This window comes from Aythya ferina (assembly GCF_964211825.1).
Source record: "Aythya ferina genome assembly, chromosome: 9".
NCBI lineage: Eukaryota > Metazoa > Chordata > Aves > Anseriformes > Anatidae > Aythya > Aythya ferina.
In genome coordinates, this window is record NC_140305.1 from 14,177,988 (window position 1) to 14,192,632 (window position 14,645).

The window sequence follows — 14,645 nt, forward strand, 5'->3', positions numbered from 1 at the left end:
GCCATGCCAGGTATGGTGAGATCTGGCAAGAGGAGGGCCAGAAAGAGAAGGAAAGGAGGAGGTGACACCAGCAGGAGCTGCCTGCTCACAGTTAAGGTGTCCCCTAACCGAGCCACCAGCAGCTAGCACAGGGTTAATTACTTCATCACCACAACACCAGCTTCAGCTACCTGATCAGTACTGTGGGATGCTAAATAAAAAGAGGTCCCTTCAAAACTTCCCTGCAGCACCTCTCTGGCACAGTGTAAGAAACAGCTATGGCCTCCAATTGGGTGACAAAAGCCACCCAAGGAGTGCTTCAGCTACGTGATGCCTGGCTAGACAAGAGCATGAGTCACTTTGTGAACCTCAGGTACGTCGTCCTGGCTGGCAGATGGTTGTGCTCAGCCCAGCACAGCTTACACGTGTTGAGCCAAACACTGGAATCGACCTACCTAGCTCTCCAGATCTATGCACGTGCGTGCAGACCCTGTGAATTACTGCAGTTCTCATTCTTTTAATCAGATGGTTTGCACTGTTCCAAGATACGGAGCAGGTGAGACAGCAATAACTGACAGCTCAAACACACTGCAGGGCTGCCATGATGCTGAGGCCTCTTGCTCCCACTGCTGCTTACAGCAAAATGCTCGGCACCTGCAGGAGGGGTGAGAGCTTCTGCATGCTCAGATGCTTTCAGAGCTGGCTCAAACCTTGTGTGCGATTCTGCCCTCCCAAGGAGCTGCCAAAAGCTTTCTCCATTGCTCTTATGAACCTAAAGTCACACCTAGGTTCCCCATCAATCATTTGAATACCAAGCTACATTTTCACATCTACACAGAACCTGTTCTTTCCAATAAACAATCTTGTGTCCACCTTATGCCATAAAGTTCTGATTCAAACTAAGGCCACTGAAAAAGGTGAGAGGGTATATAAAACAGGTTTGTTTGAAAGCCAGTAGGTTCATTCTTTGGTTTGAAATGGTAACTTCAGAAAACAACAACACACAGTGGATGCTTGCAGTGGCTGTTTATGACAAGGTCTAGCTACTAGAATTAATAGTCAAGTTTTTAATAGTTTATAAAGTGCATGAGATTCCCAGAGAATCACAGAGCTGGGGCCTGCTGCTCCATGCTCAGCACTATGGGAGGCTCTCCTTTCTCAGCAAGAAGCATGTTCCATACTCAGATGAAACAAAAAAGAGCTCAGCAAGTATACATCTCATTTCTTTGTGTGCTAAAGCAATGTGGATTGTACAACACCAACATAATTATACACAATCACATAAGTGGTACAGAGAACATCACTCACGAGATGACAGAGGACATCACCACCCAGCCCTTCTCACCCTCACACCAGACTGCAGGAGCCATAAACATTCAGCTTTGAAAGCACTGCAGGAACTTCAACCATTAGTGCCAGAAAATGTACTGCCCTCATGAAAGCTGGGCTTTAACTGCAGATTTCCTAACAGACAAAATGAAGGATCCTGCCAAATCTTAAGGGCTTGAATATTTTTCAGTCTCCAGCAGAAAAGTGAGCAGTGTTAATGAGAGTGGGGCACTGTAGGCTCTTCTCCAGTCTGTCTTCCTCCAGGAATCGTCTCCGCTGTTGCCACCAAGTAGAGGGTTGCTTCATTGAGATGCCAATGTCCAAGCCTGGAAGTGCTGTGATGTAAAGGACTGCTGATAAAACGTCACCAAGGCGAACAGGCCTGGAGCAGGCATGCTGCTTTGCTGCCCTGCTCTCCTAACAGCTCTACAGGAACGCTCCTTGAGTGGTTCCCTGCTGTGCATGGCTGCTGCTGGCCAGCAAGAAACATGAGGCCTGCAAGCAGTGTCCTGTGCCGGGGTTCTGCCAGCCATTTTAATACACATACACATAGCAGACAAGCACTGAGATGTAACAGAGGAAACAGGATAAAAGCCAACAAAATACTCCTTCCACACTGCTGCAATTTATTCAGCCCGAATTCCTGATGCACTCTAACGATCAATCACTTTGGCTAATTGAACATTACTCAGACACCACCGCACAGCACAACGTTCACAGCCCTCACGATGACAACAGCCGAGCAGCAGAGGCATTACAGGGTTCAGCGTTTTGCAGCGGGTGCATACATGGAGCAGGTCCTTGTGTGAAGGCTCGTTATAGCACAACTGTCCCTCTGCAAACAAAGCAGCAGCACGCTGGGCTCCTCCGGGGCTGAGAAGTGCAACGGATAGGGATGGTATTGTCATCGTTAGCAATCGAGGCCGATTAGTGCCACGGACAGCAGTTACGACTAAGCAGGGTGGCTCTGTTAGCTCTTTCCCTCTCAGGTTTAACGGTGAGATCCAAACCAGAAGGCACGGGTGATGACAGGAGGAGAGCGAGGGGAGCAGGGTGGGGAAGGGGGTTATGATTAAAAAACAAAGGAGAGATACTCTGAGACACACAGTCACCGTAACGGCAGACAGGCAGACCAGAGGCAGACAACGACATGCTGACCTGCTGATTTATCGCCCAGTCCTGGAAACCCCCAGCCACCACACCACTACCGGCAGTCCTCCTTCAGTGGAACGCCAAAAGAAACATCAGCACCACATTGACGATGATGAGGAAGAGCAGGATGACAAAGACCACGACCCGCTGGGTCTCCGGGTTCATGTTGCAGCGGAGGAAAGTGTGAAGCGCACTCCATTTGTGCCTGCTTCGCTCGGGGGCCTTTGCCATAGCTTCAGCCCCCAAAGAAAAAAAAAAAAGAAAAAAAAACACAAACAGGCTTCTTTAGTGACTGCTGTACAGCCCACAGCAGGGGCACGGGTGGGGGCAGAGGGCTGGGAACAAAAGCTGTTTTGCAGCTCTCACAAGGAGAGGTCTGAATGGTCTGACACAGCCATGGCTGGTCGCGCACAGCACGTGTGCCGAACGCCCCCTCCCCGCGCCCTTATCTCAGGGGGACGCCCATCAGCGCATCCCCGGCTCGCCACGTCTTCGCCGAAGGAGCCGTCGCCATCACGTTAGCGGGAGGCAGGCGCTGGATTCCTTCTCGCAGGGAGCCTGAGCGAGGAGCACTGCAATCCGGGCTGCGATATGGGCTTTGCAGAGAGCGGCTCGGCTATTTGCTGGGCGCCGTCTCCAGGATACATGCGGGCCTTGGCAACGCGGCCAGCGCCAGCCCAGCGTGGGGTGCGCAAGGAGGCTCTGAAGGAGGGGCGGCAGCGGATTAGGTGGCTGCTTTTTTAAATCCTTCCACCCGCGCTGAGAATGTGCCAGCACCGGAGCCAAGTCCTGCCAGGAGGCAAATCCTGCCAGGGGTGCTCCTGGGGGATGCTGCCCATGTGACGGCACAGGGACAGGGTGAGGGTATGCGATGAGGTGCTCGGCCTCTGGGGGGACGACAGGCAGGAGATGCTGACCTCTGACCGGGGTCTAGGAGACACAGCTCTTGTCTGACTGCACTGCCTGCTTCCTGGCAGGATCCTGGAGCCAGGCTGTCTGAAGGACTTGGCTACCTCTGTGAGTGCCTCTGTGGGACTGAGGGACTTAAAACCCAAGTGTCTGCAACCAGAAAGCCTCCAGTCAGCTCTGCAAAGCCCTAAATGTGCTTTTGTAAGCTTCACGTTTTGCTGCTGGACTGTGAAGTTCATCAAGCATCAAATTGCTCGGCGTAGACTCTCAGATGCCCCAGCCTAACCACAGCTCCCACCAGTGCCTGACAAGCACAAAAAGGCCCTGCTCCTGGCAAAGGGCAGGGGTGGCTCTTGCCGAGCACCCATCACCACCAGGCCCTTTGACAACTGCTGCAGCCCTTTTCGTTCCTCCAGCCAGGGAAGCGGAGCCCAGCTCGCACTCTGCCTGTGGTGACAGCACTCCTGGGAAGGGATGAGGAGGACCCAGTACACAGGACCTTCTCTGAAGGGAGGTACTTCCACATCTAGCTCAGGTGCTCGTCCTCCCCCAGTGAAACAGTGAAGAAGCTATCTTTTGTTCAGGTGTTAGCACATCAATGTCCATAAAATTTCTAAAAGATTTGTACAGCTCCTGCTTGTATCGTGGAACACGGCAGGTGAGAGATTTAAGAGGAAAAACGTTTCAGAGAGACAGTCTAGCTAAGTACTTTTGTTTCATTTTGTTTTCTCCATAATTGTGCTAACCTCAGCAGGGGTTATGTAGAAAGTGCTAAGCAGTCAAACAATTTCTACTGTTTCCTTAAGCTTCTGTAACATTTAAGATGTCTTCTCTCAGGCAGTGTAAAACCAAAACCAAGTCTAGAATTATTTCAGTTTGCAGGTTTCTGAAATTAAAGATCCTACAAATCTGCTTGTCTCTAGCCTAAACACAGAACAAGGGGGAATAATGCATAGGATGAATGCTTGTGCTCTCAGTACAACTTCAGGACCTGCTAAGCAATACTTTCCATACAAGCAAACTGCTGGGACCCATGGGTTGCTCCAGCTCCAAAGTATTCTTGGGCTTTCAGCCCAATACTTGGACCCTTGAACTTATCCCTGAACTTAGGCTTCAATTTAATGAAAGTTCTTCAAGTCCAGTTAAGTAACTGCATTGTTTAACTCTCAGGCATTCTGCAATCATAGATATATTCAGGTTGGAAAAGACCTCTAGAGCATTGAGTCCAACCTTTAACCTAGTGCTGACAAGTCCACCACTAAGCCATGCTACTAAATTCCACATCTACACATTTCTTGAAGACCTCCAGGGATGATGATCAACCACTTCCCTGAACAGCCTATTCCAGTGCTGCACAACCTTTTCAGTAAAGACATTTCTCCTAATATCTGAGCTAAACCTCCCCTGGTACAATCTGAGGCCATTTCCCCTCAGCTTATCACTTGGTGCTTGGGAGAAGAGCTCAATCCCCACCTCACTACAACTTCCTTTAAGGTAACTGTACAGTACAATAAGGTCTCCCCTGAGCCACCTTTTCTCCAAGCTAAACAACCCCAGCTCCCTCAGCCACCCCTCATAAGACTTGTTCTCTAGACCATTCACCAGCTTCATTGCCCTTCTTTAGGCACACTCCAGCACCTCAATGCTATTTTTCATGGCTTTTTGTGAACAGACTGAGTTTGGTTATGAGCCACGGAACAGTATTTTAGGGTGGAGGGATCTTTAGGAGGAGGTAATCATGGTGAATGGGGGAAGCATTATCACACATGCTTCTTTGAGATCTGCACAGTAACTACTATCTTATCTAATCCCTCAGTTACACTGAACAGAAATACACAAACTCCAGTGACCCACCAAGACAGGTACCAGTGAGACAAGCTGGCAGAGCTGTATTGTTGTTGCCACAAGATACTGGACAATTTCTTAAATCAGTTAAGGTGTAATTAATTCTCCAGTAAATTCCTGAAATCTTTGCAGCTCATGAACATATTTGAGCATTTGATGGTGAAAGCATAAAAAGTTTGAATATCTAAAAACACATCTTAAAGGGGAAAGTAGTTTCCTTCTTGGATGCTGCTTTGAGACCTCTTGGATGGAGAAATGTAGAGGAAACTGTGATCCCAAGATGAAAATCTATGAAAAAAAGATGGAAATTTATAACAAAGGGTGCATTTTCACCTGACTTTGTTGCAGCTGTCTGTAAGAAACATCCTTAGCTAAAGCTATGTTACTCTGCTTGAATGTACAGACCTAAGAGACCTCCTGCACTACACTGCCTGAGCACATCTAACATGTTTACCTCGTATACACCTTGGAGCACTACACAGTTAACCTTAAGTTGCAGTCACCTTTATGACCCCCCAGTGAATAAAGCATACATAAGTAGAAACCTGTCTTAACAAGGATAGAAACTGTGGTGACACTAGCTGTGACCTGACTTTGTTTTCAGCCCCATGCAGTGAGTTCCCTTTGCAGCCTGTGCATGGGGGAGCTACTTCCATGGCAACTCAAAGCATTCACTCTGGTGGGGTAATGCCATGTGACATTTTTCTCTTGCACAAATAAAACCTTACTCCTGTTACTCACTAATCAGACAAGCTTCTGTGATAGGTGGCATCAGCGAGAGATGAAATAACTGAAGGTTTTATCTTGTGGCTTGTAGACAAGTAGGACTTAGTTTGTATAATGATCACTGAGGGTGCATATTTCAAGTGAATATTGCACAATCTTCATTGGAATCTGATTTGCAATCGTAATAATTTATTTCTAATCCTTCCTCTAAGAGCTATCCTCAGCCAGATGAGGAATGGGATCACACCAAGGGAATAATGCTATCACTCAAACCTGTGCAAATGGTGAGTACACAGCAGCCCAAAGGCCTGATGACACAAAGCCATGCTGCAGTCACAGAGTTAGTGACTAAGACTTCAGAAAGTAAATTATTCAGGAATTATTTGTCCAGGACTGACCTGTTGCTTTGCTTGTAAGTTGAGCAAACAGGGCTTAAGCTTTTAAAGGCTGTTTTAGGTTTCAGTTTTACAAGGCCAGGAGTGTACAGACAAACCTTTTTGACATTTGCCTGTCAAATGAAGTGGTTCAGTATCATCACAGCTGAACTGAAAGGCACATGTATATACATGTAAATGTGAAAAATTAAGTACACAGGTGCTCCAGCAGACCAGACAAATAAATAAATGAGGAGGAGACAAACAGTGAAGTTACATCCTGTGCACTGGGACAACACACGTCTCAGACTGAGGCCTCTCACAGGCCAGTGCAGCCTGGACCAGTCCCGCTGTCAGCACCTTTCTCCTCACTCACAAGAAAGCGGGCTTGGAAAGCAAGGCTCCAAGTGGTAAGCTAAGAACCATGCACGTCAAATGCATTTTTCAAAAAGAAAACAACAAAACAAAAACAGGTTTTGAGTGGATGTTCAATGCACAAATTTCTCCTTGAAATTCCCAATTGGATATAATTTGTCTGAAAACATCAGAACAAGTACAGCTTCTTAAACCGCACATGTTCATATATGTCTAAAATGGAAAGCAATCTCTTAAAAGTCCACAATTTGCTCTCAGTTTTACAGGGTGTAATGCTGTAAGGCCCCCACTGTGTTATTAGAGCAGTTACTCACACTGCACGTTCTTCTAGATACTGCTGCAAGGTTTAAGCCCACACATTTTTTATAGCCAGTACCTCCCTAGACTCTTTACTCATGCAATACTGCCTAATGCAGCAGAAGAGCGTCCCCTAAAGCATAAGTCTTGAAGGGCTGTTCACCAAGAGCCTGCCCCATCAAAGAAATAAACAGTCTAACATGTCACTTGATAGCGTCCTCAGAAGCAAACTTGGTAAGTGGCTTTTAAGATGATTAACAAAGTGGAGATGCAAAACTGATAACCCCAATGCTGCTATTCAACAGTAAGTAAACAAGGTGTCCCTCTGCTCTACTAGCAACGCGCCTAGTTAGGACAGGAATGTGAAGAAACAAGATGTTCAGTTCATCCCGGATAGTGCAAGCAACCTGCTTTTGTTTGACAAAGCCTGTGGAGATGAAGACCTGCCGGCAACAGTTGATGATGGTGAAATAGCCAGAAGCAAGATCCTCTCTCTAAAGGTTATAGATAAAGTCAGCTGGAAGCAGCACTGAAAAATAAGGCCCCCCACCATCTTTCTAGGTTACTTTTCTCTACAGCTGCACGTGCCCCTCAAACCAAAACCTCCAGAGAACCTGCACTTGACATCCAGCAGCTGTAAAGCAGCACAGCCCTACTACTGTCCACTAAGGCCCTGATTACTCTCTCTGTGCAAGTCTGAGCCACATGGATGTGTGCCAGTCAGTCCCACACTGCTGGAGACAGAGGCCATTATGTTTGCCTGCCTCTGGAACGTGCGTGTTCGAGTGTGGGAGTAGTGGGGTTAGCGCACGTGACATTGACTCATTCTGCTGCAAGGAGCAGGCGTAGGACTGACCTGCACGGCTCTGCCAGGATGCGATGAGGGCACCGAGCAAGGGCTGGCCCCCGGTGCCCCAGAGGGATGGGAAGTCTTTTCACGAACCTCAGGAAAAGCGGGGTTGGTGCTTCAGGAATTTGGTTCTCACTGACTTTTCTTCCCTCAACAGCTCCCACAGTTTTGCTGCTGTTATCAAAGCAGTAAAATAAAGCTGCAAAGAATATGCCAATGCCTTCAATGCATTAATGCATGGCTGAAGTTGCTGCTAAATCTGTCCCCTACTCAGTGAGGGTAGGACAAGACACAGGACAGGGCTGTAGCTGAAGGAAAACATCTTTTGAGGGATTAACAGTGCTCTCTGAAGGGCCAGAGGAGTCAGGAGGGACTTTAATTTTCCACCACACAGTTCAAATGTGTTCTGTAGATTATGGGGAAAAAAAGAAAGGGTTGCAGAGATGAGCAGCTCTAAGTCAGGATTTGGAGAGGGAAGAACAAAAATAATTTTTCTAATGTCAAAGCCATGCTGAGAGGAACCTGAGGAACAAGTGTGTTATAAAACCAGTTTGTTGCAGATACACTCGCTCCTCTCTGCAGAAGCTTAAACCTGGAATAACCTCTCCACTAAGCTTTACCCAGCATTCCTGCTCTGTCACATTCCTCCTTTATCCCCTTCTCCCAGCAAATCTTTGTACTCTGATCCACTTTGTTATTGTGCTGTTATCCATTGCAGGTGTTTCTTGAACCAGCTGAGTGTTAGACAACTGAGGGGTAAACAACCCAAACTATTTTTAAAATACAGACATTGGCAGAAATAATTGGAAGTACAAGGTTTTTCAAAAGAGACTTTGCACACCATCATGCTACAAATTCAAGTAGTAATAAGATGCAATTTAATTTATGGTCCATCTCTGAGGTCAAATTTTAAAAGAGGTGCAAATATTACCTTGCTTCTAACACACGCCCCACTGCAGAACAGCAGTGGAGAGTTAGGTACCAAACCAAGGGCCCCTGGAAGCCAAAGAGGGAGCTCCCAAGGACAGCTAGTGAGAGACCAGGGACAGAGCAAGTTCCTACCTTGTATCAGACAGGGCAGGTTTCAAAGCAAGGCTCCCACTTTGCATGTGAATGGTGAAACTGCTCATCTTCACCTGCCCACAGGTTTACCATTGGCTGTCCTTGCACAGGGCCTGAGTGATCAGGTCCTGTCGGCAACACTGGTTGAAGGATGGCAGATTAGAAAGCCTGCCATTAGGCACAAGTGAAAGCCCTGGGCAGGCAGGGACCACCAGGACCTCAGACAGTTAGTGCTGCCTGCCACACTATCTCAACTGCAGCAGAGCAAGGATTTGAAAATCTCAGTGGCGCCAAGGTAGATAGCCCTTGTGCTAGGAGCGACAGGGAGGAAGCCAAGGCTTTCTACAAATGTAACCTTTAGAGCCACAGGACACCATGCAACTGGGACGCATTGAAAGAGCTCTTTGTAATGGGATGCCAAAGCACTGGGAGTTGGTTGGAGCCTTCACCATAAGGGGGAAACACATCTTGTTATTAACATCAGCAATCATGCTATATGTGTGATCAGGCAGAGTTCTAGGTACCCAAGAATACACCAAATACAACACAGGCAGAGTTGGAGATGATTTGGCACAAGTAACTTCAGGAGTTAAAGTGTTGGATCATTTCTTCTCCAAAGGGAAAACTGTTTGTGGAGCCAGGCCTGTCCCTCCACCCCAGTAACTACGAATGCTTCTACTGCCAGGAAACAGACATTACTGGGAGTCCCCTCATACTCACTGCTATCATTAACAAGCGTTAACAGAAGCTGTTAGTCTTTGCAATTTAACAGCTGGCAGGACAGACATAAGAACACCAAAGCCATCATACTGCCTCCAGTTATTTCCAGTTGTCAACCTTGGTTGCAGAAATATGCAAGACACAGGAACAGGAATTAAACCCTCAGAAGAAAAAAAGGAGGTGGGTATTTATTAACTGGTTTCTGTTTGCCCTAGTATCAGTTGGGAGAGCAATATACTCACATTACGATAAAAAAGTTATAATAAATCTTCTCTCCCAGATTACACTGGTATGTTACGTATTCCTTCCATACAATCAGTAATTCTGTCTGGAAATCTGTTATGACCAAAAGGAAAGAAAGAAGGGATGACAAGACTTTGCTGCTATATTTTATTTTTTTTTTTCTGTCTTGCAATTTGTCCTTTTATGGTGCACAAGAAGTTTTAATTAATTGGAATGTAGATAACATCAAAAATGCCATGAAGGCTGTTATTCATGTTTGAAAAAGTTGAAATTTTTGTTCTGATTTCATCTGCATTAACATTTGTTTAATATTTTTTAAAAATATTTATTTATTTAAAGTGGATTCTCTTACAGTTTACATGTCTGACTTGTTTATGGTTCGATGTGCCTGGATGAGCACTGGGTGACAGTAAAAGAACAAATTCCCAGTGAGTGATCAGAGTTCAGCATAAAAATAATGCTTTAGAGACTCAGCCACAGTTGTACACTGCTCAGTAACGCAAGAAAGGGAGGACTGTTGCAGTATCTGTTGCCTTTGGTTAATGGTAGATGTATTGTTTACACCACTTCCTAAACATCTTTCTGTATGAATTACTTTGTTAAATCAGAAACATGTATGACAAATTAGCTTAATTGCACCCTATCAACAAGCACTGGTAAAACACAAACATCTGTAACACATTACAATATTCTCATTTTAAAACATAAGGCAATGATGCTATACGTCTTAGATAAAATCCTCTATTGTTGAATTCAGTGAATCCCTGCATTTCCTCAGGAACAAGACTTCACATACCAAATTCCAAGCGTATCAAATGTAGAGCCATAATAGATAAGGAAAATATAGGGAGAGTCATGCTACTCTTTTCCAAACATTTACTGCTTTGCTTTCATAAGATGGGGACAATACCAGTCATCCAGGGCTCTAAGAGGCTGAACACTCCACCCATGTTGAATTGTGACAGCATTTTTCCCAAATCACAGAGCCATGAGGAACCCTTCATACAGCAGTAGGGCAGAACAAGCACTTTGTACATATCAGAAGCTTTCAAGCAAACACACCTAACTTACTTGCACAGGCCACCATAAGCAGCAATTTTCCTCATTATCACAATCCTCGCTCAAGAGCTCTGCAGGCAGGCTTTTATATACTTAATTAATTAACCAATTTCTCTACTTCAGTCCACATGTACCATGTTTCACGCAGCTTGAAGTTATGTCTGTCCTATACATAGTACATACATAGTATTTTCGTACACGAAGGACGAAGCCACAATACATTTAGGAGCATACATTTTCTCTTGCCATGTTTTACCAAATTATACTGTGGAAGTAAAAGAATGCAAGGCTAGGGTCTTTACCTAGAATAACCACAAAGTAAATGCCACCAAAATCAACCTAAACACAAAAATCTCTTTTCACAAACATCAGGACTGCATTTGAAAGAACGTCAAACCGATGCCCCCAGAAAATTACTTCCCCTGTCTTTTTTCATCCTAAGCCCTTATTACTACTTTTTGACTGATTTTTCTTGGCTCTGACACACACTCCTGCTGATCTTCTTAGGTGGGCACAACTTTCCCAACTTTCTTTTATCCCTCTAGCCTTCCTGCCAATAAATTATTCTACATCTATGAAAGGTTTCTTTTATTTTTCTTCCTCCCCTCTCCCCCTCCCCAACCATTTTCTTCTGATCCAAACCGAGCTACAGCTCAGTGTTGTTTTTTTTTTTTTTTTTTTAATAATTATTTTTATTTTTCTTCAATGAAACATTTGGACTGCCAAATGCCTTAAAAATGTATTTCAGACTTCTCTGTTTATTTGAAAGCTGCTTCTTCCAAGAAGACTAAGAATAATACAGTTACCATAGTTTCCTTATCCATGACCAATAAAATGCAGTTTGGAATAAAATAAAGCAAGGATGACTACTGAGAAGATTTACTAAACAACTGAATGTTGATAGCTTTGCATTGGATCAATCCTAGCATTACTACTGAAAATATTCAGGACTAATCAATCCCCAGATTCTGGACTAGTAATGAAGCTGAAGGCTTATGCCTTTCTGATTACCAGCTATATGAGATATTTCAGTTCCAACACTTAAGATGTCTCTTCATGTAAAATCTGTACCTCACAGATTTAGTATCTCACCCCAGTGAGATTTCATATGTCTCTGTACTCTTTTGTTCCAGGAAGCGATTGTGTAGGAAGCACTTTACTAATGCTCAGTGAAGGTAAGAGAGAGATTAATTACCCGTAGAAACCCATTGACAAAGTAAATAACGTACTGCCTGTTCTTACAGTTTTGTTGGCCCCTGAACAGGCAAGTTTCTAGGAAAAACGCCAAAAACAAGCTTTTTTCTTCCAGTCAACTGGCCAACAAAATCTACATATGCTTCAAAGACTATACAAATTATACCAGCCTTGGACTCATCCATTTGCTTTCCTGATCAGAAGTTATATGATGGAACTTTACTCAAATAAAGTGATTTGATTTTTTTTTTTTTTTTTTTTTTAAGAAAAGCAACTGTCCTCAAGAACAGTGAATGATGAAAGAGAAAAACATGTCTGATGGATATTAACACCCACTGCCAAGTTATTTTTTTTCCTGATTTTAAAGAGCTGTTAAGATTTCATTTAAATATACAGATATTTATAAAAAGGAAGAGAATATGTAACTATAAAATAATGAAACAAAAAATCCAGTGTTTTTTCTGTTTGATAAGCCACAATAATAAGAACTGTCAAGTCAAGCACCTGCATGGGAGGAAAGCAGAATTCTCCTCCCATGCTCTCAGTGCACACTATGGGATTGACTTGTATGGTGCCTGGGCCTCTCACAATAGCACACCAGGTAAATGTGAAAGAATGCAACTCAGCACCTGCAATACAGTCCCTTTTAGTGCAAAACACTGAACAGGAAATGAAGAAAAAATTGCTTAAGCTAAATCTCTTGTGTCGCATCTCATGGCTAGCTATTTTGGTGTTCCACTGTTTTCTGGCCAGTAACAAGAGCTGAAACAGATGAGGTTAAATCAAAACCTCTAACCATGGTTTGATAACCCCTTCATGTAAACAATAGGGAAAGAAAATACAGCAAATCTCTTCCTTACCCCAAACAACCAAGGCTATAGTCATGAATTCTGAGTACAAGAGGCAGGAAAACTGCTCAAAGAACATTTGAAGTTGTTGTTTTTAAGGAAAGACTGTTATCCTCACCATGCAGTTTACTTATAGCTTTTATAGACCCCAAAGGCACCATCACTGTGTATATCTGAGCTAGAGGCACAGAGTCTCAGTCAACATAATTTCAGTTATAGATTAGCCACAGGAAAATATATGCATTTTTATCCTTGCCTTCTCATCTTGTGAAGGTATCAGAGTATAGGGAATATTACGGAATATAGAAAGGAGTGTGTACATGAGTGTAAGAGATCACTCATATGGTGAACATGCTTCACTCCTCCAATGGAAAAGCTAATCCGTTCATGCCACTGAAAAAGCAATGTGTGTAGCGGCACCAGTTCTAATGCATTAGGCAAAGCCATTATATTTTTACAGGAATGTCTAAATCCTATTAATTATTGCTCATATTATGTTGAGAAGTACATTTTTAAATTGCTTATCTCAAGTTAATCAGTGCAAGAGCTATAAAACAAAATAGCTAAAAGCTATTAAAAAGGTATGTCTTTCACATCCCCAGAGTTAACCTAACATGAAGGAGCAGTGAAGACCAAGCCTACATTAAACTTTGTACCCTTCTCACCTACTAAGAAGTGCATAGACTGTTTTTTTGTTGTTATTTTAAATAAGCGTCATGTTTATGCCTTCAATACACTACATTTCAAGTTTTTTTTTTTTGCCAGCCTTGACCAGGTTGCTCATTAATGGTTTTAAGCTTCCTGTCCAAAACCATGCAAAAGCAGAGTTAACTGTGGCTCTGCATCCCGTTACATCGTTGTTCTCCACTCCTCAGGAGGGCTTTGTGGAAAGCCCAGACCCTGTCATTACTCAGTTACAAGTGGTACCCTCAGTAAGTGACATCTGAAGCCACATCTATCCTCTGCCATTATCAGTTTGGTCCCAGACCTCTCTTACAGTTCAAAGCAAGAATTGACATCTTTCCTCATCCTGCCAAAAAACAGCCAGCATTACATGAGTGATACCTCATTGATGGCAAGCTGCTCTCCGCCTCCCCCAGCGTGGCCATAGCGGTGGTTGGAGCTCCGGAAGTCCTCGTACAGGTCCTCCTCACTTCCCACATCATCCGTCAGAGCCGTCTTATCCAGTGCCCCATCAGCAATCACTGCAACAAGAAAAAGAACAAATCTGTATAGACTACAAGATCATAAGGGTTGCATCACTTATATGAGCTCGGTGGGAGTGAGTGGTGTGATAATAGTATAGAGGAGAAAAAGACAAGGAAGCTATATATGCACAAGGCAGAGAATGCAAATACAATCTTAACATTGCTATGTTGACAGAAAAAAATGACAAGGCAACAGGTTCATGTCTGCCAAACCAAACGCTGAGGATTATAATTTATCAAAATCCTTACAGACCAAGGAAATTCTCAGCCATTCACCTTCCTCTTTTTGCACCCACTCCATTTGGGAACCTTTTTTGTTGCCTAGAAGGGTGTTTGCTACACAAGTATCCATTATTACCACAGGAGGGCCATTCTGCTCAGGATAACACTGAGTAAACTGCAGATAATTGAAGTTCAGCAGTCTGCAGTGTGAATAACAAGTCTTAAGACATAAGCATAAGCCTAAGAACTAAAA

General features: G+C 44.1%; 1 protein-coding gene across 8 annotated transcripts in view; it reads right to left on the bottom strand.

The window, feature by feature from the left end:
• Nucleotides 1-14,645, bottom strand: part of ARHGEF4 (Rho guanine nucleotide exchange factor 4) — a 212,951-nt gene that overhangs the window by 28,214 nt on the left and 170,092 nt on the right. For 7 of the 8 annotated variants that reach the window (XM_084529194.1, XM_084529196.1, XM_084529193.1 and 4 more), the window contains one exon: nucleotides 14,028-14,167. In XM_084529194.1, the coding sequence (XP_084385320.1) occupies nucleotides 14,028-14,167 (140 nt within the window). Of the gene's footprint in view, nucleotides 1-2,466; nucleotides 3,067-14,027; nucleotides 14,168-14,645 lie in introns of those variants that run through there. The other variant, XM_084529200.1, reaches the window with a different exon arrangement.